Below are 27,889 nucleotides of genomic sequence, written 5' to 3'. Positions count from 1 at the left end.
TGGCTCTGTGTGGGGGCCAAAGAAAACAAAACGTGTGTGCTCAGATCTGGTTCTCAGACTGGTTTGATTTTTCCAGTTCAAAAATAAAATGTACGCTGTATTCAGTTAGGGCCATACTTTGTTGAACAGACAATTTTTTTTGCCACCACAGTATATTTTAAATAAAAAAAAATCAATATAATAATCAATAAATCAATATAAAGTTTAAGAATTACAGCCATTTGTATACAAAGTCCCCATTTACAGAGGTTAAAAAGTAATGGGGAAATTGGCTGATGAGCAGTTTCATGGGTGGGTGAGGCCTGTTCCCTTATTTCACAACAAACGATGCAGATGTGATATCTGAAACCGATTCTAAGTGTTGAATTTGCATAATCTGCATTATTTAAATTTGCATTCAATAGATTTTCACTGTCGTTTTAAACACGAGGGCCACAGACATGTCAGTGGAAGTGAAGGAGGCCATCATTAGACTGAAAGAACAAAATAAATCTAACAGGAGACGTAAAATCAGCAATTAGGTTCTTTAAAAGAAGAAATGCACTGGGTCAGTTCAGCAACACTAAAAAAACCCTGCAAGACCACAGAAGACAACTGAAGATGAAACCAAGTTTAACGTGTACCACACGATCTGTCCCAAATGGTGGAGGCACCATCATGGCATCTATGGTTGCCAGTGATACTGGGTCACTGGTGTTTACTGATGATGTGACTGCTGATAGAAGCAGCAGGATGAATTATAAAGTGTACTCACTGTAAAGATTGCTGCAAAACTAATTGGGCAGTGCAAACAGATAATGACCCAAAAGGAAACTACAAAAGCAATGGCCAAGTCAGTCACTTGACCTCAACCCAACAGTGCATCCGTTTCAGTTACTGAGGACTAAACAGAAGTCAGAGTCCAACAAACAAGTACTAACAGTGTCTGGAGGAATGGAGGAAACAGCATTTGGTGAAGCCTATTTGTACTCGACTTCAGGCAGATATTCACTAACTCCAAGCATTAAAAACCTGACAACTTACATTACGAGTTTTGTGTTGTCCAGTTAATATGGAGGCTCTTAAAATTGGGCACTCCAACTCCTAAACAATTAATGCAAATGTTTTATTAAAGCCCTTCAGCCCAGCTGAAAATCAGGACTTGATCTATCATTGCATTTAAAATTAAATATTATATTAAATATTTTGGTGCACAGAAGCAAAACTGCAAAAAATTTTCTTTATCCAACAAATTCTGGACCCAACTGTACACATACACGCCTGCACTGCAGAGACATTAAGAATGAAGGTTCGTGTGGACGTCTCAGGCAGTCACAGATTCAGGATTTGTAATGACAGAAAATGTGCTGATTTTAAAACTGTGTGAGCAGATAAACTGAATGTTAAAGTGCAGAAATGATAGCTGACATAACAGATTTTTATAAAGATGTATAAAAATGCAGCAGATAATTTTTTTTTACATCTTTAAACATGGCTGGAAAACATTTGAGTAGATCAAACAGATCCTGATTCACCCAGGTAATGCAGTATATTCAAAAACCAAGACACTAAAAAGGGGAAGGTTTTGTTAATAAAAATGGCACATTTATTGCTACATTACTGTTATATACACAACAGTTCTCAATATCTACTTTATATATAAAAAATAGGAAACTGGAGGCACTTTGAGGACATAGCCTACATAGATGTTGTCCTCAAACATGAGTGAAGACAGATCTATAGCAGGTCAGCTGTTGTGGTGGGCAGAAAGGGTCAGGTGCATGTGTTTGATACAGATTTACTGCATCTTTCATGTAAAGAAATCAAAGTGTTCAGTAGCAATAAACCACATCACAAACACACACACACACACACGTTATTGTGGAGGGAAAAAGACCAGAGTGAGTGGCAAAGAAAATGATATTTGGGGGCTTCTCCACAGGCCAACTTTGTGAAATAATGACAAATACTGTTACAAATCAGTATCAGCTTGCAATGATAAAGCTGATAAGGACATATCATACAGCTGTACATATGTATCAATGCACATGCCAGTTCAGAACAAAATCATAAGTAAAATTCTGAACACAAAAGACAAGAAGTACAGTTTTCAGCATCAAAGTTGTAGACCACATAAGTCATCTTACATCTCATGAGACATACACACACACACACACACAGAAGCTGGTCACAGAGAGTGACTCTTCATTTAGGTGTTTGAGACACTGACCGGTTTTGCTGAAGTGCATATGCTTTTATACATCTCTATTATTTAAGGGGGGGTAAAAAAGGTATAACCTACAAATCCTTAAATGCAACATTATCCACCGTGTAGCAGAGACATATTCAGGCACTGGTGAGAAACCAATATCAAAACTCCCATGGTAAGGAAAATGACCAGGGCCACCCTTTTTTATTTTTTTATGCTTCATATTAATATGAAACAGCAAATTTTGTTGCAGATTGTGCAGACCTCCGCTTCTGCACCTTCCTCAGAAACTAATCAACAGGCTCATCAAAGAGTCTGACATCAGGGGAAGCAGAAGAAGGGGGTAAGCTAAAGAAAAAACCCATTAAATTTCATTTTAAGAGAAACTGTCAAACAGCAGAACAATCAAACTACAAACGGCCTGACAGGTTTTTGTGTTCAAAGAGTTAAAAAAAATAAATAAATAAAAAATTAGAGTCACAACATGTGATGTTGCAGCCATTTCTAATATTTTTTTTACCCCCCACATCTGGCACTAAAGCAAACACCTCACTTTGTTCCTGGAATCTAAACGGGGTCATCTTACACTCAAAACAATTTAAACAAACAAAAACATTTTAAATGATACAAACAAAACTCTTACAACTATCATACAGAGTAAAAAAACAACAATGACAAATCAGTTCTACAAAAGGAAGATCCTTATAACAGGCTCTGCAATTGTTCAGAAGGAGAGGGGGAAAAAACAAAACACCAAACACCGAGCAACCAAAACAAGTCAGTCAGTGGCAATAAATTCTCCAAAAGGTGGCAGTAACACTCATGATCCCTTTAAATACTCAGTTATTTCTGTCTTCTAGCAAAATGTAATATACCACAACACAAACTGTTCTGAGACTTGTGTTAAGTAAGGTTTACGTGCTGTAACAGCATCTTTATATACGATTGGATGCTGGCAGGCTGATGCGGCTGAAACTGAGAAGGATGCTCAAGTCCTCACGGGCGGACAGGGGTTGGCGTGTCGGTGTGCATGTTTGATTCAACAGCACTGTGGGTTCTGCACAGTCATGTGTTTGTCTCTTCTCGTCTTTCCATTCCACTTGCATGGCAGTGACAGTAACAGATGTGTAGGACTTTCAGGTCGGCTCCACACTTAAAGAGCAAACATGAACCCAGTGCGAGTGTGCGACGCCTTCTCAGCCGCTTTAATAAATGTAGGAAATACAGCCCGGATTACCAGCATGGCAAAAAGAGCAGTCAGCTTCCACTGGCAGGTGTAAGCTGCCTCTTCAATTCAGTCAAGAGAATATTTATTATTTTCATCAACACTATGCATAAAGCCCACTTCTGGTGTAATTAAACAGATAAATCCACCCTTTTTTCTTGTGAAGAATGTAAGACCTCCTTTTTTCTGATGGGAATGGCGATAATGATCCATCAATACAAATCCTAACTTTGCTCTCATGAGCAATTGATCCAAACGCTTCATTTGATCCAAACAAGTTTTGCTCCCAAAGCATAAAGAAATTTTTTAAATGTCTTACAAAACTACGATGATCATAAGAATGTCCTTATGTCCAGTTTCCACTCTCTTTAAACCAGTGCCCTCAGTTCAACGCGTTTCTGTGTGGAGATCAATAAATCTTTCTTCTTCGCTTTTTGTATCAGTGTGCTTGTTATTCTTGGATTCATCGTCAGGAATGTGGCCACCTGCTTCGTCAGTAATGAGGTGTGTGCGTGTGTTTTCCAACAGTCGATTAACACGCTGAGATCCATGACTATGAAATATTAAGGCTTCTTGTTCTTAGGGCTGTACAATCGACAGGAACTAGAAGGAAAAAGAAGAAAAAAAAATTGCTTCTTCTACAAATTTAAATAAGCACCGAAAACAAACAACACATAAGACGGAAGAACAAGATGTTCTCACTGTAGGTCAGGGGTGTCAAACATAAGGTTTGGGGGACAAAATGAGCCTGGTAAAGACTCCAAACTGGCCCACTGGATGGCTTTGGATATTTATAAAGAAAGCCATAGATGTTTGGACTTAAAAATGTATTTTTACAAGTTTTACATCTTTTCCTGTGGATAAAGACCTCCACCATGGCCATTCATACCATATCAAAGTAATTAAGTAACAGATACACAACTAAATAACAAAGAAGTTCCTTTTTTCCCCAATTCTGTGAATTTACAAAGATTCTGCTTTATATGTCTTGATGCATTCTCAATCATCCAGGAAAGTAAATCTCCAAAAGTTGAATCTGTTCATCTGGACGTAGCGTTTTCTTCTTCAGTCTCCTGAAGAAGTCACTTGGATGAGCGACCAAACGTTTCTCCCACAAAACGCTACGTCCAGATGAACAGATTCAACTTTTGGAGATTCTGTATTATAATTATAGGACACGTTAAGCAAGTGAGCCACACATTTCTACACATGTCCCTCTTATAATTTATGCCCAAACAGTCATGCTGACAGATTATTCTTATGTTAAGACATCTCAGGGATTGAATGTGTAGTTAAACTTCTTTCCACTAACAGAAAGTGGAGTTTTGTCGGTCCAGTCCACATCAAATAAGTCAGCTGTATGTGGGCCACAGTGTAAAATGAGTTTGACATCCACGTAGTCTGCAAACTCACCTAAGAGTTACATATGGCTCACAGAGTTGTGTCCATCTCCTCCTACAGCTGGGTGACCCCCACTAAGCTGCATCTGGGGGTCCACACAGGACACTTTCTCCTCCTCCCTCCTCTTGAGGCAGGCAGCCTTTGGGTTCAAATTACGCTCTTGAACAAAAATTTAAAAAAGATGTATTCATTAAAAACACACAAAACTGGACTTGTTAAGCTTAGAGAAATCCTTACAGATCATACACAGCAGAGTTATGAACATACAAATGGTTTATTACAGAAGAGGGATATAAAAGAGAAAAGCAAGACGTGAGAATGGAAAGTATGGCAGAAGCTGCAGGTGTCTGGCAGAAAAGCAGGGATTTACTTCCTCAGATGCTCTCCCTTTCTCCCCCCCCACTTTAAAACAAAAACAAAAAAACAACACGCATGCGATAAAGGCAAAGAGAAAACTGCAATTTACACTTTCAGCAGGAACAGAAGAGAATGTCTTTTGGGTGACTACCTAGCGACTGATGTCCAGCTATGTTTGAGAGATGGCTGGCTGCCTGTTGGAATCAGATTGTTCTGAATTGGCTGACCTACCTCGCACCTGCTTCTCCAGACCCAGTATGACCTGGACAGCCTGTTGCAGGATGACCAGCTTGGTCTGGGCCTTGTCGCTCTGCAGGTGGACCTGACACATCCTGCCCAGCTCTCTGAAGGCTTCGTTTATGTCACGAACACGCACTCTCTCCCTAGCGTTGTTAGCAAGGCGGCGCTCACGCTCCCTCTGCTCCTTCTCCTCAGCAGTCAGGTTCTCATCGGTCACCGAGACAAGGCTGCAGCTGGGAGGACAGGTGGGGGGTTGGAAGGGCTGGTTAACAAACCCAAATCACAACCCTCACTGAACCTAGGCAAGGTGGTCTCACTAAAATTCCAGTTAGACTGCTTTTAAAAAAAATTTAAGCTAATTTCCTGTTACCAGGAAAAAATTGACCTTCGCACTGACTGCAAACTCCCACAAAGAGACCAATTAAACGTCCAATGAAGATCTCAGCGGAGCTGTACTGCAGGAGTGTGTGCGCATGGGCACATAAATCTGCTTGAGTTAAAATCACTTAAGTTTTTAGGTTGAAGACTCAACACCCAGGGGCTTCAAGCCCGAACTGGATCAAAATGCTACAGCTGACCAGCATCATTAGTTTTTAGGGTGTTTTTAGGGTACCTAATCACCAAAAAAAGCTTTCGGTCATTTGGGTCCAGGGTGGAAGTTGAGGGGATTATTGTGACTGTCCAGCAGAATGAGAGAAGTTATGGCAAGTGAGACAGAAAAGGAGAGAGAGGAAGCAACACCCTGTGCCGAAATGCATTACGCAGAAAGACACAGAAGAAACACACAATGAGATACACTGAAGGTGTCATGTTAAATACATCAGCAGCTGGAGATGTATTTATCGGAATGAGAGGAAGAATAGGTCGCGGTTGGCATCTGTAAAGAAAATAAAAGGGGATGGGAGAATGACTGGCGAAACGATTCCTTTTTATTTTAAACAGTAAAGCAAAGCTAGAGACTCAAATGCTTGAAAGAGCAACACACGCATACAAAGGCGGGTTAATACACAGCACAGAACCCTGCTTGCATGCTATAAAGGACACTGTGTGAGATTAAAGACATTAAAATGCTGAAATAACTTAATAGGTGAATAAAAGCATAATGAGACAATAGCAAAAAAACAAAAACAAAAAAAGAGCAGACAAAAGTTGTTAATGTTGTCCAAAAATGAAGCAGACAGACATGTAAGCACTTTCGCTGAAACAAGCAACTAGCTTTGAGGCTTTGCAGAACACACAGCAGTCCTGTGTGTATTACAGGAAAATTAAACTTTTACGATTTATTGGAGAATGGGCTTGTCTTAAAAACAACCAGACAGCTTGACTTACTACTCACATGTCCTTTCTTATTGGCTATTTTAGGAAATGGTGCATAAAGACTAACGTTTAAAACCAGTCGGTATGTTTAAGACTGTGGATGGAGTAACAACATCCCAACAAGATGGCTTTAATATTAGAATAGTAGGACATGAAGCTGGAAAGTGAAGCCATATGGATGTTTTATTTTGTAAAGATGACCTTCCCCTCCACTTCCTTCCTCCTTGGACACCCACTGACCTCGAACTTGCTGCTCCAGGTTGAGTATAATGTTAACAGCCTGTTGCAGTATGATCAGTTTGGTTTGTGGTTTCTCATTGTTCAGATGGAGCTGACACATGCGGCCCAGCTCCTTAAAAGCCTCGTTGATGTCCCGCACACGTAGCCGTTCGCGGGCGTTGTTTGCCAACCTCCGCACTTTCTCCCGCTCAGCCTTAATCTCCACTGGTAGATCTTCATCGTCATCCTCCTCATCCAGACTAGTGAGGAGTCATGGTAGAGGAGGAGGTAGGAAACAACAGTATGGGTACAGTTCACTTGTTGTACATCTGATATAAGACACCATCGCTAAAGCTAAAAAGCTTTACCAGTAAGTAACAACTAGACTGAGTCCCTGTCAAATTTACAATACAGACTAAGATTTAACAAACAGGATTACATGCATTAATAAAATAAGGTTTAAGACTCTGTGCACCTTGTTCGAGAGCGGTTCTTCATTTCTTTTTTCTCATCTTCCGACTTGTCTGTCATGGAGCAGTTCTCATCGTCGTCCTTCAGCTCTTGTTTGATACCAGCAGTGGGGCGATTTATGTTACCAGGTAGCCCTACACACAGTCCAGAAACAAAGGTTACTGAGGAACAATATTTTTATAAAACAATGAAAGAAACAATACACAGTCAAAAAGAGGTGTAGTATTAGAAGACATGCTGTACAAAACAGGAAGACACCATGAAAAGAAAGTCGCACCTGTAAAGCCTTCATGCTGAGAGAGTGGTGGCACAGATGCAGAGCCATGGTGCCCATGCAAAAGTCCCCCACTAGATGGCAGACTAGCAGAGTCCTCGTGGTGACCAGACACCTTGAAACAGAAATTAATCTTAATACTGGCATAACAGTAGCAAAAATGGGCATACCACTTTCGCTATGTACTTTGGAATTAAACTAAAATATTAAATTTCTTCAGCTTTTCTTTCACACTATTCATGAATCTCACCATTCCCTGCAGGCGACTGGGAAGTCCAGCTGCACTGCCAGCGGTAACCAACAAGCCTGGCGGTAACCCTAAGCCCGACTGCAGCAGGCCATGAATTTCAGCAAGCCCTGGCCCGCTGGCGTGACGCTGAAGAACATTGATGGCTTCATCCAGGTGGTCCCCCATTTTACTCTGCAACAGAGAAAGAAGAACAGTGGAATGATGAGGCAAGACGAGGCATAAAGGGTTGTACAACTCTAATCTCTAATAAAAATCAAGAGTGAAAAACCTACTCACCATAGACTGAATTCCCCCATCAAAGTTAGGTGAAGGTGTGGCCTGACCAGAAGATCGAGTCCACTGGGATGCAGAGCCTGAGAAACAAAGATCACAAGTTTATTCAGAAAAAAAAGCCCTACAATTTGTAGTTGTCAGCGGGAAGTTTTCTCTCTTATTATTGATGCACCTGGGGTACTTTAAAGTGAGTAACGAGTAACAGCCTCCATACAATGTTTAGCTACATGTTATGCTTGTCTTGCATAAAGGCCTATTAGGTTTACCTTTAGAGATATTCATATGTAGAGAAAACATTTTACATCACTGTGCAAACAGTCGTGTCGTCATGCTAAAGTTTTATTCTGTCTTAGATGGTTATGTTCTCTTTTCTGTTAACATTAGGAAATATGTTCGTATACTCCTGAAAACAGGACAAAAAAAAAAAAGAAAAGAGAAAAAAGCAGTGACGCATTGAACACATTCCTTGTAGCTTTGGCCTTTCAGTCGAAGGTTAACGCTGATCTTTCCCGAGTTCAATGCGCAACAACGTTGAATGAGAGTAAAAAAAATACCACCTTCAACTACAAGAACAGGAAGTCCTGATACGCCCCTACACAGCCCCGATTTCAACACCACTGAGCCAGTATGCGACTGAAGACGCAGCTTAAATCTGCAGTATAACTGTGGCAAGTTCGCAAGATGCTTCAACAACCTAGATGCAAAGCATCATATACAAAGAGATTTTTGCACAATACATACGTTTGATTTTGTTTAGCACGTGTTTAGTGACTCAAAGCTAAATTATCAAAGTCAACTTGTTTAGCATCTTCTTTACCTTCTCCAACTGTGTTTATCATCACGGTGAATGTCGTTAATCAGGCTTTTAAATATTCTAGTATTTGTTCTCCACAACGAGCCTTGACGCAGACATGCAGAAAGGAACAGACCCATAGGTCCAAAATTGAAGTTCTGTTAACGTCACTTTCATGTGACAGTGGCCAAGTGGAAATAACATGCATACTTAAGATTGCATTTCATATGTTAGGTTGTGTGCCACTTAAACTACTTTTGTTGTTAGATTTTTCATTTTTGCCCACTAAAGTTGTTTTGGGTTATTCCCAAGAGGAAATTTTTTACTTGTCTAATGTAAATGCAATTGTAACTCATTTGATGTTTACATTTTATTGCATTATACTCACATCTATACTGTAGAACCAATTTGCAAGTTACATAGTTTAATTTGACAACTAGTCCCAAAAAGCACTATTAGCTAAAACATTGATCCATAACATGAACTGCTACCCACTAGGAATGCAAAAGCCACCATCCCCACCTTTTTCCGCCTCCATAACGTCAGACTGCTGAACAAACAACAAGCACGATCTGAACTCACTGTTCAAACAGTTGTTAATTTTAACAACATGGCTCATGTGTAATATCGTCTCTTAAGTGTAATGGCCATTAACAGATCGCAGTTCACCATGGTTATTATTAGTCATTTAAGTGCAATGTATGTTTAAATGGCCAAAATTCAAAAAGAAATGCAGACATTTCTAGTGAATAAGGTAACACAGACTCACTGCCTTCACTGTAAGTGGACCAATCATGTTCATTGTCATGTGTGGCCAACCATCAACTGCTGAGAAACTGAGAAAAACCGGGCTGTAATTTTCTGAAACTCAACACGTGAAACTGCTGTAATGTGAAAGAGACATCAAGTAAATGTGAAGATATAGATACAATAGATATGGAATGATATTGAGTATAAACTTGTTAAAATTTTCAAAGAAATTTCTCTGTCCAATATAATCTAATACGCATCACTTTTATTACTTTGTTTCTTAATTCAACAGAAGTGTTGATGAATTAGGTGGTGATGAGCTCATGCATGGACTGAACGCATATACAAATAAGGAAGCGACCCACCCTCTTTTTATTTTTACGGTATTTTCCCTTCCTCTCTCATAAGCTATATTTGGCTGGTGTATGTGTGTGAGAAAGATCAAGTGAAGGTTAAGCTGTGAATGGGGTAGTTATATCACCCCAGTTACAGTACATCTAGAGAAAATATCACTGTTTGTGGCAGAAACACCTGCATTTACAGCAAGGGTTTAATAAAATATGAAAAAAGTAGTGTTAAGTGCTTGGTGAATAACTGAACCATTCCTTACTACCAACGTGCAGCCAAATCTGATGACCTAAATGTCAAGATAATCTTGGATGCCAAACTTATCTCAGTTCTATGTTTGTACAGTGCCAATGCAAGAAAAAGGCCTTCATGAACTCAATGACACATGGCAAAAGTTCATGAACTAAGATTACTCCCATCTATGTTTCTAACTTGAACTGGTAATCAACAGTACTCCACATTAAAAAAGTCCAGCAGGTCACAAGATATATCCAAGGTAGCTTTTTAGTTTTCCATGTAATGTAAGAAATGAGAAGTATTGGAATCTATTGATGGCACTGAAACAGTTCATGGCTTAACTTAACATAAGAAAGTTAACATCCCTTTTTACACAAAATTAAAGGCTTGAACAACATGCATTACTTCCATGTTAACCCAACAGATGGAGCTGCACTGTCACTTTAAACTGTTCATGCATCGCCATAGTGAAAACAACAGGTTTTTCAAAGTATGTATCATGGCCTTGCGGAGTAGCACAGGAAAGAACAAATACATGGTTTGAACAAACAAAGCTACAAAACAGCCAGCTGAGGCCCAGCTGACCTTGAGGCCTCAGGATTAAAGGACTACAGTCACTGACTTACCTGATAAAGCCTGAGGAGAGCCAGAGGGGGTTGAAGGGGACGGAGGGAAAGCGTTGCTGTTTGGGTCTGAAGGATAGATCTGGACACAGAATTTTTTTTTTTTTTAATTTAATGAAATGCAATATAACAATTTATATGTATTATGAAACAGAGCAATCATGTTTAATATTTAAAACTATGTGATTATAATATATTGTTACTTACAGATGCCAAAGCTTTTCCAATCTCATCACCTGAACTTCTGGGTATCGCACCCCGATTTGCTAAATGGAGGGGGGGGAGGGGGGGGGGGGGGGGGGGGGGGCGGAGTAATAATCATCAATTAGGATAGCAGATAATTTAAATTAGGACAACACCAGCATTTTTCAAAAATAAAATAAAATAAAGGAGCACACATTAAAGGATTTACCCATAATGGTTTCGCTGCCAGTGATGGGGGGGGTGTGGCTGGGGACTCCAAAGCTGCTGGAGCCAGAGTGGAAGCCAGAAGGATGAGCCCCGCTCACTTCACTGGCATGCAGGGGGTAATTTTGAGGAGAGAGGGGCAGTGGCTGCCGTTTCTTGAAAGCAAACACACAAAACCATTTAAAAAGAAAAGCAGACAGAAGCTCCTAATGATGCATTTGTCTTAATGTGTGTTGTTGACCTCATCAACAAACCTAAGTGTGACTGCAGAGCTTACCAGTCTGTCTTGGGGGTTGATGGCAGTAAAGGGACCATGCTGGCTCAGATGGGGGGAGTTGCCCAGCATGGCAGAATAACCAGGCTGAACCATCGACCCGGCAGAGCCCCATGGGTCGGAGGGCGGGTGGAGGCCTTCTGTCAGGGGACATCCAGCAGAGTGGGGGGGGGGGGGGGAAGCAAGAAGGCCGAGAGAAAACCAGCCACAAGAGATAAAAGGACAATGAAGGCTACATATGAGACATGTCACATTACTGTGATCACTTCATTCAACCGTGATGCACCATTCAACACCCCGGCACCACAGCGTGTTTACTGGCATACAGTGACAGCATTTACAGACAACTAATTTCTGCTGTAAAAGCTATGAAGGAAAATAAAGGATATTTGTTTTCTACATAGGTGAGCGATTCACCTCTCAGTTCACAAAAACCTTATGAAAGTGTTTAAGTCAGGCTGAACTTTTCAACTCAACACAAAGAGAAAAAAAGGGGGGGGGGGGGGGGGGGGGGATTTCAAAACATGTTGTTTCAACTGACCTTGCATGAAGAATGGTGGTGGGTAGACGTTTCCTGTCTTGGAGCCTGTGTAGCAAGCATTGTCTCTGTTAAAATCCTCCCCTGAGGCTGATGTATAAACCTACCAAAAAAAACAAAAACAAAACAAAAACAGCTCAGTCCTTGAATGCTCAGTGTGATAAAGCTAAGTAACTGCTAAATTATATGATGACTTGTTGCAAGCATGGCATGCAGTAACTTAATTTACATTTGTCTTAAAACACTTAAAACACACAAGTGGGTTTGCTCAAACTTCATCTGGAAAATTCTCTGAACATAATTCTGTAGATAAGCAAAACTATGTTCTTAAAAATAACTGCTTCTGGGGTATTTGAAACATCAAAACTAAAATAACATATGCAGTAGGTACCTGATTACAGCCCTTAAAAGTATGGGTTCAATCCAAGGTTAGAATCTATTATTTTCTATCTGGTTTTACTACTTAAATTGAATAAACAGAGGATTACAACATTTTTACAGGCATGAGCACACAGCGGTAGTGTGTACTGAATGAATCATGCCAGCACTTTTATGGGCCCTGTCCACCATTTTTACATATTAACCTGTTAAACAGAAACATGCTGAGAATAGTTTACAGACAGGATGGGACGATGTGACCATATAATGGAAGCTTTAGCTGGATTTGGTACGTTTATGATGGCACCTAAACTTTCTCAATCAAGGCCATTCTTTGTAAATTCAAGTATCAAACTGTGTCTGAAAGTCTCAAATCCAAATGGACTGAAGTTTTCTTCTATAATTTGATTACACAGAGAAAAGGGAGAAAAAAAAGTGGGGAGAGGAGAAGAGGGAACGGAGAGATGCACTCCTAATTACTGAACCATCTGCCGTATCCTGGATGGCGGCCAACTTCTCTGGCAGCTGGGATAGAGGGAAGGGGGAGGGAGGGAGAAAGAAAGGGGAGGGCTGTTGTTTGCGGGTGATGGCGGTGGAGGGGGAAGGAGAGAGAGAGCTGGCGTGGGGTGGGGTGGAGGGTAGAGAAAATGAGGAAATAGGGTGCCCAGAGAGGGAGAGTGGGAGGGAAAAAAATGAGGAGTAAGAAGCATCAAACCCCAGTATGAATTCTCTTCTGTGATCTAACGAGTATACTTGGCAGCGGGAAAGAAATGTGGTCATAAAGTAAAGGGCCTACAAATACAACACACTATAAATACATACTGCAAATGAGGGACTGGGTGAATGAGTGGCTTTTTCCCGATTCCTTTTTTACTTGGTGGTGCAGATGCGCAGCTGTAAGAGCTGGAAGTCCTGTACTGCAGCTTTTACACTGCTCTGCAAGCCAAGGAGTGGCTTCAGATGCCAAATGGAATGTGAAAAAGGGCGTAAAGCATTAAAACCTGGGCTCGCATGGAGTGAATGCAAGATACAGTATGGGGCTGAAGTATGGATGAAGTACTCACAGAGGAGGGCAGGCCAGGGGGCACCTTCCTGATCTTTTTTGCCTGCGATTCTGTGGGGAGGCAGACAGGAGGGGAAATCATATCAGCCAGCTTACACAAAAAGACCTTATTGTACCAGTAACTATACAATCAAAGATTCTTCCTGCCGAATTGATCCATCAATCTGCATTTGTTACTGCTCATTAATGTCTAATCTAAAGATAATGAAGGTGATGTTATTGACCAATTTTCTTCCCTGGGAGCTCAGGATTTTCATTTTCTCTCACTAAGAAGAAGTGAGATTTTTCAGACACTTTTTAAAAACCTCAACAGGAGAAGTGATTGTACACACAACCTTAAAATAGATCAGAACAAGACGATAAATGTGACAGAAGATTCGGTTTCTAAGTGTTCAACACCCTGCCTGAAATAATAATTTGCACCCTTACCTATGGGGTCCTGTGAGGGTCTCCTGCGAGGGTTGCTCCCTGTATAGGAGGGATAAAACTGAGAGTTTGGCTTTGTGCCAGATGGAGAGAGGGCATCAGGACTGGGTATGGGTATCTCACTGGTCATGAAGCCCGGCTACAGAGTGCAAAATATGAGACGTAAATTAAAAAGAAAGTAAGAAAACTGACCAAGAGTCAAAATTTGTGAAAAGAAGCTTCAGCGAATGGGGATGAAGCACCATTCAAATTTATTTACCTGCATTCCAAGTGACGAGTATGGTCCTTGTTCTGCCTTCCCTGTTGAGGGGAAATTACATGAAATCAGGTTAAGGTTCTAAAAATGTAGAGGGTATTTTTATGTTAAATTACAAACTGTCTATCCCCTTTTCTCTATTTGGGTACCTCCCATTATGTGAGTATATATGAAGACTTGCGGTATTTATGGCCGCGGACAGCAAAAAGAAAAAAGACAAATTGGCCCATTATAAATGCTTCTGGGGCAATTGTGCTCACAAACACCCCCCTCCTTTGCCAGTTAACAGAGGGGAGCTATAGGCCAATGTAATCCCAAGGGACAGCCTTGTTTGTGCATGGGTGCCCTTTACACTCCGCACCCCTCCCACACTGAACACACAAACTGCACACAAACAAACCCTTCCTCCACATCCTCCCCACTACCCTACTCACACTTCATCCATTAAAAACCTTTTGCCTTAAACTGATATGTTAGTGTCCAACCTAAGAATAGCTGCTCTGTCCCCCAAACAACTCCTCGTTCTGATTCAGTCACACTACCCATTCATATAGACTTGTGTTTTTCAGTCAGTGTTCTTCCATAATTAAGTACGATTATAATCTTCATCAACATTTGCCTCACACTTCCCCGACTCTCTTTGGTTTGTAAAATGGACAATGTGAAATTTGTGGTGTCCACGCTTCAATGCCTTATTCAGTTTAGTTAACAAGTCCTTACCAACGATCCCTGATTCAAATATGGGAGCAGAAGCCATGGCCTCTTGTTCACTGTAAAGGCCTTCTTCTCCATAACCCTGAGGGAAAGAAAACAAAAGGTATTAGGAATAGAAACACAAATAAATAAAGACCAAAGCTACCATGTAAGAAAATAAACTCCTGCAGATAAAAGTAGAGTATTCTGCGAAAGTATTTCAAGCTCCCAGCTCATGGGCCTAAGAAAGACCCCTTGCTGGGCCTAAAGATTTGAGAATTTTTGTTTATTTTTTCAATCTCAGATAAAAGCTGATGCAGCTTATGAGTCTACTGCTACCCTCAAGCTTAACAACTTCAATGCTAGAAACCCTGAATACAGTTCTACAGCACTGTAGAGCACTCCAGTACTGTTGTACTGACCTTTTATAAGGTGTGAAAAAAAGTCATAAAAAGCTTCAGAATTAATATGCAACACCATGCTGGACTTTACAGATCAGTTCTGACATCGTTTAAATTAAATTAATTTAGGCTGTTCACATTATTGAGAATGGCAGGAACCTGGGCTGTAACATTAAGGGTTTATTTTTTTTTCTTAATGCAATAAGTGAAAATGAGCCATACCCTTCCCTGGTTGAAAGATGGACTGTTTTGTTCCCCTGTTCCCCAGGGACTGGACCCATTCCTCTCATCTATACCTGCAAGACAAAGCACTGGGTTAGCCATTAGCCACTAAATTCTTGTCACAGGTTTACAGTGTCACTTTGCAAAGAAATGTCTAACTTGGCGAACTTGCTTTGATACAAGTTTTTCAGGCAGCTCGAAGTAACCTCCACCGAGGAGCTTCACTTCGCAGCTCACACAGAGACAGCATAGTGACAGTGCTGTCACATAGCGTGGATATGAGCTGTAGGAAGTTTGAATAATTAACACCCAGTGTGAGGCTCCCAGAATCATCCTCAACATTCTTCATTCTCCCACTCCACTCTTTTACATTTTCCATGGCAACAGTCATTCATAGCTCATCTATTCTCACACACTTGGCCTACACCTTCGTCTTAACACAGACTCAAGGTCTCAATCTCGCACAAATTGCACAAGTCATCCCTGGCCGGAGCGCCTCAGCGTTCAAAGAGGTGAATGTGTTTGAAAGGGGTGATTTTAAGGATTGGTGAAGCAGAAATTCCTGCCTGTCCCCTTGCTCTCAATCTCCTCTCGTACCGCAACACGGCATCTCTGGGGGGGAAGCTGAAGCTTAATTGCGTACTGATTTGCATAATTGTGCATATTAATGAAGCACAGGTCTATGAATATTCATATTTTTGTTTTGTTGTCTAATTAAAAAGTGGAGGGGGGGAGAGGGGGGCTAGAATCATGACAGGATCAGCAGTACGGCAGAGTGATGGGTCCACTTTGCCGAGAGCTGCTAGATTGCTGTGACAACTGTGATCTATATAAACAGCAGCAGCAGAATAGGAGATGAAGGAGAAAATGTCTTGTCCCCTCTCTATGGCTGGCTGTCACTCTTCATGTCAATCAAAGATGATAAAGAAAATGTGTAAAAGAATTACTATTGCTGTAAATCATCAGTGCCCACAATAGAGAGAAGAAAAGGCTTCAATTCAGTGTTTTCTATTTTACACTGTTATGGATAACAAGTGCATTTCTGAAAATATTTTTAAAAAATGAAATAAATACACCAACTATTTAAAGAATCAAATTTCCACTTCATGGATTTAGCATATTAGAATGAAATGTGGGTTTACAGAGCAGTGGAGTATTTCAGCTGCTTTATTTGACCGATCGACATGAATACTGCACATTCAGAATCACGCACCATAACACAACTATCTCGCTAATTAGCAGGACATTAATATGTGGCACCTTCTCTTCTTCGACAGGAATAGAAATAGCAACGTAGAAGATAGAGAAACCTGATTTGTAATGGTAAATCTACAATCTTTTTTTTTTTAAATCGATGGTATTATTTACCAAGTGGTCTGTTTTTCCACACCGCCGCATTGCTTTAACAAAAAACAAAAAAACAAAACTACTTTAATGTGTTGTCCATGCTTTCCTACTCTTACTAATTTAGGCAAAAGAGTGATTGATAGTGACACAATTTAAATAAAATTCACTGGACCCACTGTGTAACTCAGAGGTTCAGCTTATTTTGTTAACCCAAAAACTGCTTGGCAGACAAAGAACAGCTGCGAACTGATTTTGAAAACAGATTTCCTGGACTGTGAATATACTCAGCCACTTATTCAGCTATTTGTGCAAGTTGACATTTTACATTTGCTTTGTCAAATTGTATTTCATCAACTGTGTTTTAATTAAGCTACATGGTTATAAGTTGTGTTTAACTTTTAGCTGCTGTAATGAACTCTCTCATATCGTTATGTTCTTTTTAATTTGTTTACACTTTCATCAAACTTTGATATCCAATTTAACTCGATGTATATTTCATGTTTTTGTTATTGTTAAGGCTCTAATCAACCCCACCGCGTTGTGATGGGTGAGGTTAATTAGTGCTGTGCTTTTGAAAGTATTCATTTACACTGTCACTGTTGCCATGTTTGTCCATAAATGCTGCAACTAAACAGGAGGCAACGCTCATTTCACACTCTCTCTATGTAACGTACATACTAATATTTCTACACATCTCTGCAGCAAAAACAAAACAAAACCCCACAAACATTTAGGATCATGTGACCATATGTTCAACAAAATCCATGTGGAGAACCTGTGATTTAGACTGTGCTAGAAGACCTTCTAGCAAGAAAACTAAAACCTCTCATGGGGTCTGATTTGCAGAAACATCTAGAAATCCTGTCATTTTAGAAGACCTGTATAAGGTAGCTGTCCTTCTTCAAGGCACTTACTGGGATTAACTCATGTTGTAATTGATGGTAAAAGCAAATTTAACAGCAAGAGTCAAAAGTTAAAAAAAAAAAAAAAATCAATGAAAAAAATCAATTAATAAATTAAAACTTATATAAATGCACCTTTTTTATTAGAAAAGAAAAGAAGAAGAAGAAATGTTACCTTTTCAAAACAGCTTGATTTTTGTTCTTGCTACGCTGCTGCTTCCCAATGGTTTTCTCCAACCTCAGCATATTATGCAAAACACACACCTGTCCTGATTTTTGCCACTATATAGTAAGTAAAAGGTTTGTGACCTGATATTTACAGGGCATTACATAATTTAATTATGTAAGTTAATATAACTTACTAAAAACCAGAATCAGTCCCCCAATTAAACATTTTAGAAAAGTTATTTAAAAAGTAATCAAATCTGTTGCACTGCTTTGATGAAGTAATTAAAATAGTGACATTACTTATTAGATCGTTATAACAGAACCTACCCTTTCTGAACTACTACCATTTCAAAAGAATCTTACTATCAATGCAATAAAAATGAATGAAATTAATCTGATTCAGAAAAACTGTGATGTCTGGTCATTTTCTCAAAAGTATATCATCTTGTTTTCATGCAGGATTCTTGTGTCATTTCATATGGACAGATAAATATGTGTACTTACTCTATATTTAAAGGAATTCAACAGTCATAACCCTGTTTAAATCTGTCAAAACCACAGAATGTGACCCTCTCTCTGACAAAAGCACATACTGGATGTATTTCTATTCTCCTCCTCACTACCTCCAACAGGGCCTTCATGTTTCTGACAAATCATTTTTTTGTAATGTGTTACTCATCTACATCCTCCTTTTCGGAAATTATGCTCATCCAGCTCTATAGGAAAATTTAGAGTGCTTTAACAGATAAAAATGATCAAACTGCCAACACTGCAAGAAACCTCATCATACATAAACATCCACAGGATTTTGAGCAATTGTGTGGCTACGAATTAAATAAAAAAAAAAAAAAAAAAAAGGACAAAATTATATAGCTCTCTACAGACCACATTTCCGCTAACGCCATTTGAAGTGCTACACTCGTGAGAAAATAATGAGTAGCGCGCTATTCAGACAAATTACCACAACTGGAAAGAGAAAACGAAGAGAAGGGTGAGTAACATCAGACAAAGTCTCTGGAGAACCCCAATGCACTTCTCCTCCCAGCATGCAACGCCCCTTTAAGCATGGCTAGTCTATAATTACACAGGAAGAAAGACACTGGAAACAGACAGCCAGCCTGAGTCATAGGCTTCATGAGCAAAACCCAGGCACATACATTGACCAAACTTGCAGACATGTCTTCGTTTTTACAGGAACACTGCCCCAGGCACCTATAACTGAGTGCGCCATTTGTCTACACAACTTCTTCCTTCCCTCTGCAAAGTGAGTCACACAGACACAAAGCATGATGTCAGATAAATCTCAAGAGAGTGAACACTGTTAATGAAATACTGAACAATGTACAATAGCAAAGCTCTGACTGTTTTTAAGCTGTGAGTTACCGACAACCTCTCAAACACAACACAATCCACCCTATCCTACTACCATATAGTGCTTTTACATTAAAACTTTACATTAAACCAGGACCTGAAACCAAGTGATGTTTTGGGGGGTTTTTTAAACAATTTTAACAGCAATATGTGCCAGGGATTAAAATGTTAAAGATCAAATCTGCTTCCCACCCTGTGGCACCTGGAACAGCCTCCAAGTTGGTTAAGTGGGTAAGAAAATGTACTGGCAGATGGATGGATTTAACTTGTGACTTTCAGTATCTGAGAATCACGAACACGTTTGAAAAATGAAACATTTCATGCAAATTTTTTTTACCTCCTTCTCTTCTGCATTTCTCTCCAAAGTTAAAAAATATATTTTAGGATTCTCAGTTTCCAGCAACCAAAAAAATGAAAGTACACTGAGAAAAAAAACGAGTGAAAGGTAAGCTGGGTTGCAAAAGAAATCATATTTAGTTGTACTGTTAGGTTTTAAACAGCACTACTACGAATGATACTGCTTATTGGCCGAGTGTTTTAACAGTACCTTTTTTGTTTTGGAGTTTTATTTTCTTATCTCAACTGTACAAATCATGGATCTTATCACTGAATCTGCTTAAGCTCTAAGTGCTCTGAAAACGAAACCGTGACTATCAGAATGACAAGTGATGACATGATTATATCAGACCGAATTCAGAAACACCCAATCAGCTGCCTGCTGTTAATCATTAAACCATGAAACCAAACACTACATGCATGGGTCACTGAGAGATGAACAAAGAGCCAGGCAGATGAAAACCATGCATTCCTCATGTGATGCATTTAGACCATGTTTCCATAGACTGTTCATGTCCCCCACTGAACGTGGTACTTGCTGAACTTGTGTGTTTGGTACCTAGTGCTGCCACTGCTCTTTGCGCAGAACAGCTTTCTTCTGAATTAGGAATAGCATATGACATGATTTCTCCAGTACAGAAAAGAAAACTGACATTTGTCAGTATTAAGGTCTTAATTGTTTAGCACTGCTGCCTGTTTACTACTAGGTTTCGGTACCCATCCCTAATCCCCAAAAGTCAGAAAACAGTACAATTTAGTACTACATTAAAAAAAAGAAAGAAAACAATGTAGGAAACAAAGCTTTCATTCTAAAAATGAAATGCAAGGATCTTTTAACACACTGAGATACACAAACAACAACAAAGAATGTGTCTCATTTCCTGATTAGAGAAAACAATCAATCTGCGCAACAGTATTTTGGCCTGTTGCAGAAACATGGTCGGTTTAGTATAGGTCTCTGTGGCTAGGCTGATGGTGGCAGACCTCGTAACATCACTGACATGACACGACTTCAGGAAGTCATTTCCTCGTACAAAGAAGAAGAAAAAAAATAATAAAACACGCACGCACGCACGCACGCACGCACGCACGCACGCACGCACGCACGCACGCACGCACGCACGCACGCACGCACGCACACACACACACACACACCTTCTCCAGAAGTCACACTCTCTTAGACTGACAAGATTTGATCAAATTTTTAAGCTTTCAAAGGTGTACTTTTAAACTTTGGAACAATGTTTCCCTCTTTCTTCTAAATTTGATGCCACACTAAGCTAACTACCTAACATTTTCTAATTCAAAGAACAGTATAGATCATACATGATTTAACAGCAGAAAGAACATAACACTGTGCCCCAAATATACATCAGTAACCCTTTGATAGCGTCTCACAAGTTCAACCAGTGTAAGCAAAGGATATTGAGTTAACCCTGTTTGTCATGCCAAGAATCACTATGATCAACTTGAAATCTTGTCTTTAAATTGCTAAAGTTTGTCACCTTGCTGTATCTGCTTTTAAGCCAACACTGATGTGCAACCTTGTAGATACGCTGGTTTTGCTAGGCTTTTAAGAGTGAAGCAAAGCAAAAGTAAAAACAAACTAATGTCAGGGTGTAATGAAAATGAATCCAGTTATATCTCCTCTTTAGTTCTGGCCCACAAGTTAACAACTGCCTTAGCTCCATCTATGACACTGATTGTTTGCCCACTCATACTGAATGACAACTGCTGTTCCTTATCAATCAACTTGATGAAGTATAACCCAGGCAGGCCTACTGTAGGAAATACACATACAGATAAATGTTCAAAGCAATGTCATAGGCATCTCTGAGGCTCTTTTTTTACACTGCAAGCAACACATGCGCCTTAATGTTGACTGCAAGTGTCCGCCTGGTGGGGTTGCTGATTGGGACAGATAATAGATCTAAGTGAAAATGTGGAGAAAAAAAGTAGGGCGCAAGATTGTAGGACAAGGGAATACACTTTTTCACAGAGTAAGCACAGGAGATTAATTGGGCTGCTTCCACCACCCCCACCCTCTGCCTTTGTCCTTACGTGATTGAATGGCAACAGCTGAGAAGGTGAGGATGAGGAAGTGTAAGGAAGATGATGCTTGTTCTGCATAATGTAAAATAAGATGACAATTGTTCCTGAAGTTCTCTCAAAAAGTCTGATCGAAAAACCGTTTATAAGAAGCAAAGGTGAGAAGGAACTGTCTCCTATTCTATTTTAATTCAAAACACAGAGTGTGCGAAGGTCGGATACTGAAACTGGAAAAAGCCCCTCACTGGTTCAGATAATAACAAAAAAAACCCCAATATTTCTCACTACCTTTAGTTGAGAGAAAAGATGAGAAGGGTATCGGTTGTTCAGTATTGGCATTTATATCATTATGTCTTTAAAGGAAATTTGACCTGAAACATAAGGCTCAGAGATAAAACAAATGTCTAAAAGATTTCTTTCTTACCTGAACCTCCAAATTTAGGGCTGTTGAGAGTTGTTGGCCGGTTTTTGCCATTTGAAACTGGAAGCTCAAACATCTGAAAGAGAGGAACGACACTGTAAACAAACCACTGGATTTCAGTGTAAGACTTTCCCTCCTCATTTGTGGGAAGGATAGTTAGGTAATAATTTATACTACCCTATCCTTTATCTTATCCTGTTTAACCAGCAGGTATGACAGGCATAAAGCAATCTCCACAATGCAGCTTTGCCTGACTAACACCACAAATTAAACAGACAACAAGAGTCTCATATAAAACCTTCTCATGTACCCGCTGCAGTCCTTCAATTCCTGCTCAAACATGAATGCCATACATACTTCAATCTACTTGACAAGTGTTCAAAATCTGTTATGAAAGTTAAAATCTGCCATCTGTGAGAATATGATGAATTGTATGAGATGCTCACTCAACAAGTTCAAGCAATCTCTGGAGAAATCTTACCGCGGTAAAATCCAGCAAGTCGCTGAGCTCCTTGTCTGTTTCCACTGCAGCCATTCTCTGCTGCTGCTCTTCACTTGGGCTTTTCACTCTCAGCAAGCGACTACAAGCAAAGGTAAGGAGCGTGTAAGTTTATTTTGCCTCTTTGTTAGATGGTTAACTGTTCTGACAACTGGTGCCTTCTGCAATATATCTAATCCAAAAATGGAGGCGAAATGGTCAAATTATAAAAACGTTACTTATATGAATATAGTAACCAGACAAACATATTTACTGCTTATTACACTCAGCTCAGATTTCCAGGAAATTTGATCATTTAGCTCGTTCACCTGTATAAATACGGTGTCATTTTCACCGTGCCATTCATCACTCCTAATGGTAAGGATGACATGTTATTCCCCAATTAAAAAGCTGAGAAATACAGACACAAAAAAAAAATGTTAGGATTTTAAATAAAATGTAATCTCAATCAGCAGAAATGATGTGTGTGTGTGTGTGTGTGTGTGTGTGTGTGTGTGTGTGTGTGTGTGTGTGTGTGTGTGTGTGTGTGTGTAAAAATGGCTGAGGCTGATCAAAACCTCTTTTTCTCTCTCTAAAAAAATAAAGTAACATTACAAAAATTCAGATATATGGATCTGCACTACAATGTCCATATGAAATAGATTTCTCACACTGTAGTAATGCAGGCATCGTAAAAGCACTGAGGGAAGTCAATTAAACAGCATAGTGCAACGGTAGATATACATAAGCTGCAAATTCCTCTGCTCTATATTTTTACCATTCAAATGCCATAAAGCAGGCGAGATACTGACCAAGTTATGAAAATCTTAACTTGGTAGGCCACATCTAACATGAGTGACCATGGTTGGCCACAGGCCACACTGCACTTGTTGTCAGTCAGGCACTAAACTCAAACTCCTCCCTCCAACCTCAAAACCCAACATGTTTTAAGTTTTGTTTTCACTAAAATTTACAAAGTGGTAACACACTATTTTGGAGTCCTAAACAGTACCAGCCTATATCAAAGCAAATGCAGTCTGAGTGGCGAAAACACCTTGAGAAGAATCATTTCTACACACTGTGGACAAAGTCACAAACAAAAAGAAGAAAGAAAAATAGAAGAAGAAGAAATGCCACCTGGAGGAAATCACATCTTGATTTTGCGTCAGAGATGTCGATTAAATTCAGAGTCGACTCAGAGATCATTAGCGGTAAGCAAAAGTAAAGTATGGCTACAACAAACACAAATAACCAGCCTTTAGCAATCTTTAAAAACGATTGGCGGCAATATGACTGACATAAAGACATTTTCAAGTTTTAAAACTTGCCACTTTAAAATATTTTGTACCAACGTACCCATTTGTACCTAAAAGCAACCTGAAGATATTTTGTAAAATTAAAAGAGCAGGTAATTAATTTATTAGACCCAGCAACAGTAGAATTTTGGGTCCTTATTTGCCAACACTAATAACAGGTTATGTGAAAAGTACATACTGCAAACAGAACACTGAAATATCTGCACAGTGTAATACTGAATAAACTTCAGGAATTTTCAAATGACAACCACTGGGAGGCTGTCCTTATGTCTACAATCTACTGGGAGTGTTACATGTCAGGGTTTTTCCTGGTTTAAAATGGGCCGTGGGGGGTGACTAGGCACATAATCGCCAATGGTGTTCATCTAAAGTTGATACCACCTTACTTAACAGAAAGTGCATTTTTCTGTTGTTTTTCCTTCCCCTGGATTATAAAAAATAAACCTAATTTTTTTTTAAGTTATTAAAATTAAAAATACATATCTATATTTTAATCACAGTACTGATGATTTTCCTTCAGAGAGATGCCCAGACCTCCTTGGTGTGCCTCAAAATGTTTTTCGTTTCTTTTATTTAGCAATAAACCTGTATGTTTTGGTTATTTTCATAGTGCACTGAGTGAAGACAGCAACAGGATAAGTAAATACTAAAATTAGCAACAAAAAACAACAACAACAACAACAACAACAACAATAAGGCTAGGGTGGGATGTACACTTGCCGGCCTTTAATATAATTTGTAATATATTTTTCATTATGATTGATCTTTTTTCAAAAAAAACCCAACAAAAACATTTCAATGCCACGACTGAAGATTGGCTTTTATTCTAAACACTATACACCAGAAAGGGGGAAAGCCAGTTAATTTTAGTTATGCATGGCAACTACAACTGCACTGCCCAACCCATTAAAATATCAGTAATTTGAATACCACTGTCATATCCATTACAGCAGACTTGGAAATACTGCGAGTTACCCTAGTACTTTGTCAACAATAGATATTAACAATAAAGCCAATAAAACCTACTTTACCCCGAAGTCAAGACGCGCACACTAAATCTAACAATGGTGAAAGGCCGGATAAATACTGACACAACAGCATTATGACTTACCAGTAGGGAGAAACTGTTGGTTCAGGAACAATGCGTTGACAGTATATAATCTAGCATTTTCTCTCAGTGAGCTGAGGTCAAAATGGGGGATAAGTGCTCAGCCCCTCCTAACAAATGGAAGTTGCATACGCTTGTCTTGAGCACCCCCACCTTTGGCCTGCCCATTTAGGTGTCAAGAAAAAAAGTTTTACGGCAGAAATAGCAATGCAAGTGGTGAAACCTGGCTTCACAAGAGAGCCATCGGCGGCTCATCGCTCGGTTAAAAATCCTGCGGGCCGTTTAAAAGGACTTAAAAACCTGTTGCCTGCCCTGACGTCGAGCAGCAGAATGAGACACTGATGCACACAAAGACTCGCCCCCCCCCCCTCTTTCATAAAGTTTCAGATGAATGGTAGAAACTTAAATAAAACAATAAGTAATGTAAAAACGCTATAAAATAATATCGGGGGGTTAAAAAATAAGTGGGGAAGAGAAACTAAAGCGTTTGGCGATCTTATCGCTGCTTCTTTGCTGTGGTTAACGGTTGAGAGGCTGAAGGGGGGATGAATAATACCCAAGTAATACTTTTTTTTTTTTTACTGGGGTATTTTTACATACGTAATTTTGTGGTTTATAAACGTGCCCCTGGATAAATTAATAAAACTTAAAATAAATGTATAAAATTCATTTCACTCAGCGCTGGAAATGTTTAGCATTTCCCACAAGTAGAGAAAAGCAGCCAACACCGCCTGTCTGCGTTAACGCTTCACGGCGAATGTTCGCGTCCATAAACACCTCACACTACCAATACAGACAACAAAATCCCGGAGGAGCTCACTCAGTCTGGTCATATGCTAATGTGCGTTAACGTTATAGCTCTTTGAAGTGAACAAAGAAGTCTTTTTCAGCCCACACAAGCCCCTGGCACTTACTAATAACAGTGCAAGTTCGCTCGGGCCGAAAAAAACAAGGACCCCGCTTTTCCCGGCTGTGGCACTCACAGCACAACTTCAACGATGCGCTAAAAACTTGGTTATTACTCCGCTAACAACGTGAGGAACCACTTCTGTTTGAAATGCATTTGCTTGTTATGAATGTATATTAGCACGCATTTACCTGAATTTAACAATGTGACATCCAACACAGAGAAATTAGCGGCTGGAGTACAAAAAGAGGAGGAAAAAAAAAAAACAAAGTTAGGGATAGGATCCTTTCCCCGTGGTCCGGACTGTGGCTTGATGAAGATGAGGAAAGAGAATATGAAGCGCTCCTCTGTCGCCTCGACTCGCTGTCTTTTTTGTCACGAAGCTGAACACACGTGTGTCCCACGAACCATAACTCTTGTGTTACTCGGTTTCTTCAGTGTTAAAGAAACTGTAACCATTTCATTTTCCAAGTAGACATTTTAACACCCTCCACATTGTCGGTTCCAATGGAATATCACTCCGCAGCGCAGCCTGCGGGAGGACACTGACGCTATAACATCAGCGGTGTCCGATTTCAGCTAAAAAGGGGAAAAAAATCGAGCCAAGCACGCTTCAGTAGCGTTGTTGTGTACTGATGCAGCGTTGGTTGTACACACCGCAAAATGTCACCTTTTCGTAGCTGCGAACGAAACAGAAAAGGATCTGAGGACCAATTTGGAGGGGGTCTATGTGTACTGGCGGATGGGGACAGCGGAAAGCCTAACAGACTAGACGAGCAGAAGATGGAACGATAATATCGGGGGGAGGACCAATAGGATGCGAGGAAATTTTGATTGGCATGTGGGCCGTCCAAATATGTTTCAATATCGACTTCAGGGGCTGTCTCATTTTGCCTATGGGCTTCCCTGCATTTTAATTTTGTTCTCAAATAGCGCCCGAGCTACGAAAAATGATCCCAAGTGTCAAACAGTTGAGGGAGTCCATCCTCTCTAAAGGTAAACATGGGTGAGAATATAGTAAAGTTTGTCTTAATTGGCCATGCTGTTTGAATTCGTGGCCTAAGACGCTAAACTGCGGGGTGACCTTTCCATTAATTAATTGCACTTATCACATATGTGTGAAAATATTAAATATAAAATAGCATTGTCAACGTCAGTTTGGGTAAAGGTGTTATAGCGCAGGAAGTGAGAAAAAGCACGTGCATATGTACAGTAATCTGTATACAGATTACCTTATGATACCTATGAGAATATTGAAATTTTTTTAAGGTATGATAGTTTTACTTAATTTTCAGTGATATATAAAAAAAACAAACTAACTAAAATGTCCCTGCATGTCGAGTTCAGAAGTTGCAGGGGAAAAGGAATGGCATGGCTACTTCCTTTTGTCAAACAGAAATTACAAGTTGATAGCATGGGCCAGTGTCTAACTCACTAAAATAGCCTGGCTGGTGTTTTTCATCAGTTGTACCTTGGTGGGTATGTAAACACAACTTGTTTTGCGACTTTCTAGAGAAAACCTCAACCGGTTTGAGGGGGAAATTTAAAAAAAAAACCCCAAGAAACATCTGTGCTGGCCTTTACGAGAAAACTCATCCATCCACTTTGTGGTCTCTCTCTCTCTCTCTCTCTCACACACACACACACACACACACACACACACACACACCATGCCCTGCACGCATGCAACTCAAGCACACACCTGTATGTGATTATCCATGGGACTGGTTATGTTGCTGTCTTTTAAATACACAGTCAAGGCAACATGAGGTTTTCAGTAGACCTAATATTTCTTTTCAGTGTTGCAAAAAATCCCCCAAAAATTACAACCAAATTGTTTACTTGCCCAAAGGAAATGACC

The 27,889-nt window shown here is 39.8% G+C and overlaps 1 protein-coding gene across 5 annotated transcripts; it reads right to left on the bottom strand.

Moving 5' to 3' along the window:
* Positions 1-1,562: 1,562 nt before the first annotated feature.
* Positions 1,563-26,784, bottom strand: tcf3a (transcription factor 3a). Of its 5 annotated transcripts, XM_085390106.1 has the most exons (21): positions 26,220-26,784; positions 22,701-22,800; positions 22,223-22,295; positions 15,626-15,699; positions 15,030-15,105; positions 14,313-14,353; positions 14,057-14,192; positions 13,629-13,678; positions 12,190-12,289; positions 11,652-11,788; positions 11,379-11,529; positions 11,174-11,232; positions 10,970-11,048; positions 8,219-8,295; positions 7,943-8,113; positions 7,696-7,807; positions 7,423-7,552; positions 7,139-7,207; positions 5,403-5,638; positions 4,827-4,973; positions 1,563-4,016 (listed from the first exon to the last, which is right to left on the bottom strand). In XM_085390106.1, the coding sequence occupies exons 2-20, from the start codon at positions 22,752-22,754 to the stop codon at positions 4,834-4,836; spliced, it is 1,965 nt and encodes a 654-aa protein (XP_085246232.1). In that variant the 5' UTR covers positions 22,755-22,800; positions 26,220-26,784; the 3' UTR covers positions 1,563-4,016; positions 4,827-4,833. The 5 variants fall into 5 exon arrangements, with proteins under 5 accessions (XP_085246232.1, XP_085246228.1, XP_085246230.1 ...); XM_085390102.1 differs by lacking the exon at positions 7,139-7,207 and having other exon boundaries at positions 5,403-5,644; positions 26,220-26,782; XM_085390104.1 differs by lacking the exon at positions 5,403-5,638 and having other exon boundaries at positions 6,969-7,207; positions 26,220-26,776.
* Between the last annotated feature and the right edge of the window lie 1,105 nt (positions 26,785-27,889).

Source organism: Rhamphochromis longiceps, linkage group LG18 (assembly GCF_057381845.1).
Source record: "Rhamphochromis longiceps isolate RC_006_pf linkage group LG18, R_longiceps_female_GT1.1, whole genome shotgun sequence".
Taxonomy (NCBI): domain Eukaryota; kingdom Metazoa; phylum Chordata; class Actinopteri; order Cichliformes; family Cichlidae; genus Rhamphochromis; species Rhamphochromis longiceps.
Note: the sequence above shows the minus strand (reverse complement) of the source record. Positions and strands in the feature narration are given on the sequence as shown.